A 6,000-nucleotide genomic window follows, 5' to 3' on the forward strand; every position below is an offset into this window, starting at 1 on the left:
ACTTCCCAAAGAGGACCCTCAGTACAACAATTAGTTAATTTGTTGATTTCTGTTCCTTGAGATTTTACACACTTGTATTCAGTGGGATCAAAATTTCAATTTCAAATGTATCTGGACCCTAATTTCCTTAAGCTTTTTTGAAAATCCCAGCCTAAATAAATATGGTATTACACTACTGTAGAACCAGTACAAATGAGATCAAGAATTGGGCCCCAAATTTGTATAGGAGGAACACTTAGCAGAAAAACAAAACAAAAAAAAACCACACGATACTCTCAAGCTCTAGTCTAAATCATACATATGTACGAAAGGGCATTAATGTGTAAGTGCAAAAGTAAGCAACTGAAACTAGCCCAGAGACTACTTCCTGTGCTTACAGTCTATCTCAGAAGGTGCCGTAAGCCCTCAACACCCATTTTGATTTTAGTGAGCCCTGAAGTCATTGTACATGTCACATGACTGGGTTCTTGTACACTATTGTCAGGGCCTCATATTAGCAAATTACTGTATCTTCTTTTGGACCATCTTTAATAGGAGGGTTAAAACTAGAAGGTGGCTATGTTCTTGGGATCTCCGATGAACTCATATAATTTCTACAGTGTAGTTTTCTCAGACTTTACCTAATATTTTTACTCTAGTGTAAACTCAGAAACATGGGTCTTTCCTAATGTAAAGGCGTATTTTTAAAATGAGGAGATAATTTATTAAAAGTGAATACACTGATACATTAGGACAGCATATTTTAATCCTTGGGACAGACCTGCTTGCTCATTTTTGTTTCTTGTTAGGCCATTTCCACTTCGGACTGAGCAGGAAACGGATTGTCCATTGAGTACTTATCACTCATTTCTGAACATCCAATACTTGGCTCTGGTCCTAAGTGCAAAAAATTAAAAAAAAACAAAAACCCAAAACCTCTTTAACTCATTTTCTCCTTGCTGGTTTGAGCTTCCTCTGGAGGAGACAGGAGCCTCTCTAGGGACACCATCTTCACAGTTTGAGAAACATTGCTCTGGAGATAGAGAAAATACATTACTTTAAGAGAGAAATGCTCTCAATTCAATATACTGAGCAGGCCTTAAATGTAGTGGAAACTTATAGGTATTATAGTCATAGTAATTATTTGACAAAGTGACCACAGCAAACAGAGAGTACATAAAATGCAGGGTTGCTTTTTTAAAACAAGATCTTAAAGTGTAGATGTGTGAGTGCTTTCCCAGACTGGATATGATTTAAACTCAGAAATCTCTTTCCTTCTCTCTTTTCGATTAATATGAATTATACCACTGAGGTTGTAATATAAAATAAAACTTGTTTATGAACATTCTGTTTGAGACAATTAAGTGGAAATAAAAGAGAAAGTATTCCAAAGTGATCTGAAAAGGGACAGTAACTGATCTTGAAAATATTTGAAAACATGTATTGTACCTAATATAAAATATTCCATCAATGCATTCCCTTATGTTGTCTTCTATAAACGTAGCTAGAGATGCCAAAGAATAAAGATTCCTCCAATAGAGATTATTTTAACCTTCTAGCCTGAAGAAATTCAGTAATTTAAATCTTCTGCTTTACTTTCCTATTAGTAGATGTTTCTCATCTTTTTTAAAAAGAGGGGGAGGGGGAATGCTACTGTGTTTTTGCAAGATTCAAAGAAACTAACAGACTCCTGGAGGTTTTTGGCTGAAATGTAGCCTATCAAAATGAACAAATGACTTTGATAAACAAGCTACTTTCCCCTACAGAGCTGAGTACTGCTGTTGTTTGCCTTGTGAAGCATTCTTTTCTCCGATAGTTTTTGAAGGAGTGATATTTTTAAACGACTCCATGTCTGTCTCTCTATAGCGTATAAAAGGAGAAAAACTTTACCTGTTTTCCAAAATACTCCCATCCATCAGTATAACATAATGGTAGCAACTGAACAGAAGCCATAGCAATGCCTCTTAAGTCTACTTACTACATTAAGGGGAAATGTGCGCATTTTTTTACCTACATTCAGTCCTTGCTTTTTACCCTTGAAAAGTTGTAGCCAATTGTACAGCAGCAGCAGAGGGTCTGAATTTCATTTCATAATGCTACTGTTAAAGAGCAATGCAGAAGGCAGAACAGCTTTCATTTACAGCTGGATAAAGGGAAAACTACGTGCAAGTCAACACCTACAGAAAAATGCAGCACTTTGCAGCTTTACATATCAAACCCAAGAGAATCCCTATTACAATGACCAGCAAATTAATTCACCGCCATTGGACAGCTAAAATAAAGAGTTTCTGGGATCTATTCATTACGATTTTATGGACTTCTGGAAGCAAAGGCTGTTCACGTTACTAAGCAATGAATCCTCTAGCTCTTTTTACTCTGTAAATCTAATTTCAGCCTTAGGTTTATCTTTTACTAAATATAGATACCTGTGCGCAACTGCCTAGGGACCTTAATGGGAAAGAATTATGTCAAATACCCCTGCTGGTTCCTCTTCTACCTGTTGTTTGGCTTCAATATTAAGGCAGGTTGCAGCCTTTAAGTGGGTGCGTTCCTGCTCCATATTAAACCAGGTATAATTATATTCTGCAGCGCAGCATCAGAGGTAGTGCCCAAATGTGCCCGGCCAAGCTCTTTGTATGTAAGCGAACCACGGCGGATCAGCGCTGGATAACCAGGATCCAGCCTCCAGCTTTTCATATGTGCTGTCAGCTTTGCAAAAAAAAAAAACAAAAAACAAAAACAAACAAAAAAAAACCCAACAAACCACTTAAATGTCAAACGCCCGGACCAACTACTGTGTTTGTTATAAATGAGGAGCGGGCCCTCCAAGAAAGCCGAGACAATAGTGGCATTGATTGCAACTCGCCCCATTCCACACCCGAGGCCCGGCCAGGGGACAGATGATTGGCCTTGCTACGGTGGGGTGGGCTGTGGCAGGGGCAGAGTTGGGAATAGCCATTGGGTGTCAGTTCCTGACCTAGCCTATCCCTTCCTCCCCCTGGCCCCGATATTCTGGACCTGGCGGCGCTGCTGGACCCAGGCAGCTGTTACCACCCCCGCCTCCTGGCCCCAGCGCGACGTGCCAGCGGATCCGGCTTCATGTCATTCTTCCCCAAACCCACCCAATCCAAAGGCGGGGGCTGAAGTGCCAGGCACGCGTGAGGGTTATTAAACAGCCGCAGGGCAGTGCAAAGCGTGGGTTAACTGGGGAAGGATCAGGAACCGAAAAGAGGGAAAACAAATAGCCCCCGCCAACCTGGGGGAAACAATCAACGGGCAGAAAGGGGGTGGGCAGGTGGGGGCTGGGGACGCCGGACGTCTGGACAGGTGATTAGACATACAGGATTTTTTTTTGCTCGGCTGGGACTGGAGTGCACCATGTGTAATGCACCAAGGACAACCCCCACTTAAGGAGCTGCGCTTTGAGCACCACTACCAAATCAATCCGATGTTTGTGCTTCTCTGTTCTTTATTCCCAACCGGTAAAAGGAGATCGGAGATAGCCCAGTGACGCGATGTTGCCCTGTCACCCGGGGCAGCCCCAGGTCTTGGGCTGAGGCAGGGTCCTCGGGGGGTTAGGGACCAGACGTGTCTTACTGCTGCTCCGCCGGTTCCTTTGCCCAGCCCAAGTGGGTCAGCATTAGATACACACCTACTGCCTCGCACCCGTCTCAGAACCGCTGTCTGCGGACCAAAGCTACCCCGGGAACATACTAAAAACAAAGGGCACTCTGCAATGCCGCCCAGTGTAGACAGTGACCCCCAGCACGACGGGCCCAAAGGAGAGAGCAGGACAGGGAACGAGGAACTAAAACTCCTCCTCAGTGTGGAGTTTGGCGTTTCGCTTTCTTTCTCTCCTTTTCTATTTTCAGTCACCCGCCCCTCCAAAAAAAAAAAAAGAAAGAAAGAAAGAAAGAAAGAAAGAAAGAAAGAAAAGAAAAACAACTTGGGGAGCAGCAGAAGGAGGCAGAAAATGGGAGGAAAATAAGATGGAATCACCTATTTATTTTTAAGAAACATTTTGAAAATTTGGGAGGGGGAAGAGACCCTGGCCCCACCTCCCAGGCGCTATGCAGATTACAAAATAAATCGACCCCCTCCCCCCGAGGACAGGCTGCATCTAGAGAAAACAGCTGAGAGCAGGTGAATAGGAAACAGGGACAGGTGCCTTGCTGTGAGCAGCCTTCCTCCCCCCCAGAGCAGCACTTAAAAGGACCCGGCTGAGGAGAGGCGAAGTGAATAATGGGGAAGTTGTTGTCTCCAGACATGAGGCAAATGTTGGGGCTGAGGCCAGCCCTGAACTTGAGAAACCTAGTTCTGCACCCCTTCACCTAACTCCTTTCCAGGCGAAAGCCAAGCTGCTCGGGTGGGGAACGCTGTGCGTTTTAGGTGCTGGGCATCAACGCGCTCCCTTCACCCCCGCAGGGGAGAGGAAAGGAGGGAGGTCAAAAGAGAAGCCGGACCCAGCTTCCCTTCTTTCCGCTACTTCCCCAGCTAGGCCACTCCTGGCAACTTACAAGAGACGAAGTCCGACTATAGGGAAAGCGGGGGCGACTCCCCCCAGCCAGCCGCTCGCCCAGCCGCGGGAGCAGGGAGGCAGATCGCGGTGTCGGGAGTGGGAAGATGTATTTAAATCCAGGGAAAGGAGGGGAGAAACAAACTTGCCCGCCCAGGTGCTGCCCATAGCAAGCTGGCAAGTACCGCACCGCCGTGTGCAGCGGGGAACTGTTCGCAAACTCCCCTCCGCATCCTGTGCGCACAGCTCCTCTCGGAGCATCACAGCGGGCACAGAGCAGTTGGGGTCCGGCTCCTGCTCGCCGCTTTCCCCCAGATGCTTGTCAGGACCCATCGGGCGGGCTCTGAACCCAAAGCCCGGAGAAGTCCACATGGGAGAGAGAGGATAAGGGAAAGGGGGGGGGGGGAATAGCTTGGGAAGCCGAATGCCTGCAATTGCGTTGAACAGAAATCAGTGATGGGGAACTCGCCGGCGGGGAGCGGAGAGTTGGGATGAAATAATTGCCCCGATCCCCGGCCAGCTCCTTCCTGAGCACAAATATAGACCCTGATTGCAAGAAACCCAGATCTTACCCTGAGCTGCAGTGAGGAGCCCCGCGCAGAAAAACAGCAGAGACTTGAATTTCCTCCACGCAGTCATGTCTGCAGTTATTCCACACACCCACACACAGCCCCAGCGGCTCTTCTCGGCTGTGACCGTCTCCTCCGAGGAGCTGTGGGACTAAGGACAGTGCCAAATAATCACCAAAGGGCAAAGAGAGGAAGAGGGGAAAGATCCAGGTCCCGAGAGCAGCGCAGCATTCGACGCCTCCTGCAGGACTGGTCGCTCGGCTCGCTTCGCTCTTCTCATAGCATCAAGTCCTGAGCCACTGCAGGGCGAGGATGCTTAGAGCCCGGAGAGCCTGGCTGCTGGCTGGCCGGTCCAAGGGGGAGGAACACCAAGCAGAGACCTAGGCAGAGAGGCATCGAGAGGAGCAGGGAGGCAAGGGAGAAGAGGCAGCAGGAGGCGAGCGATCCAGCGAGTGTGAGAAAGAGGAGGAGGAGGAGGAGAGAGGGAGGGATCGAGAGCGCAGCAGACGGGCTGCTAGCGACACAAGGAGCTGCTGCTACTGCTGCTGGACTCAACCATCACTTCCCACAGAGAGGGGAAGAAGACTGGCTGGAGCTGCACAGCCAGCGCACACTAACCCAAGTGGGCAGCCTCCTGGCTGCAACGTGCACGCACCTACACTCGCCCGGCAGCCTCCCCGCTCAAGAACCAGGCGCCTTTGCCATAGCATCGGGGTCACTCTGTCTCAGGCACTCACACGCGGAGGGGACAGCAAGGCGCGGCAACTCCAGCTGCACTTGAAGAGTCCCATGAAGGCAAAGACTTTCTTCCTACACCCTGTTGGCTCCTACTTGCTGACAGTGCCCCTGGCCTTCGCTGCACGCAATTAGCTCGCACAGACGCCAAGAGAAGGGCGAACAATGCCCTGTGTTGCACAACACGTGGTTACGAAATGT

The 6,000-nt window shown here is 48.0% G+C and overlaps 1 protein-coding gene across 1 annotated transcript in view; it reads right to left on the reverse strand.

Annotated features, from left to right (window-relative positions):
* CSMD1 (CUB and Sushi multiple domains 1) overlaps nt 1-5,586 on the reverse strand; it is a 2,028,540-nt gene extending 2,022,954 nt beyond the window's left edge. Inside the window, exon 1 of the mRNA XM_084623138.1 lies at nt 5,068-5,586. Within this exon, the coding sequence (XP_084479264.1) occupies nt 5,068-5,134 (67 nt within the window). The 5' untranslated portion in view covers nt 5,135-5,586. The remainder of the gene's footprint in view (nt 1-5,067) is intronic.
* Nucleotides 5,587-6,000: the final 414 nt, after the last annotated feature.

Source organism: Lepidochelys olivacea (genome assembly GCF_965140295.1).
Source record: "Lepidochelys olivacea isolate rLepOli2 genome assembly, chromosome: 3".
NCBI classification, from domain to species: Eukaryota; Metazoa; Chordata; order Testudines; family Cheloniidae; genus Lepidochelys; species Lepidochelys olivacea.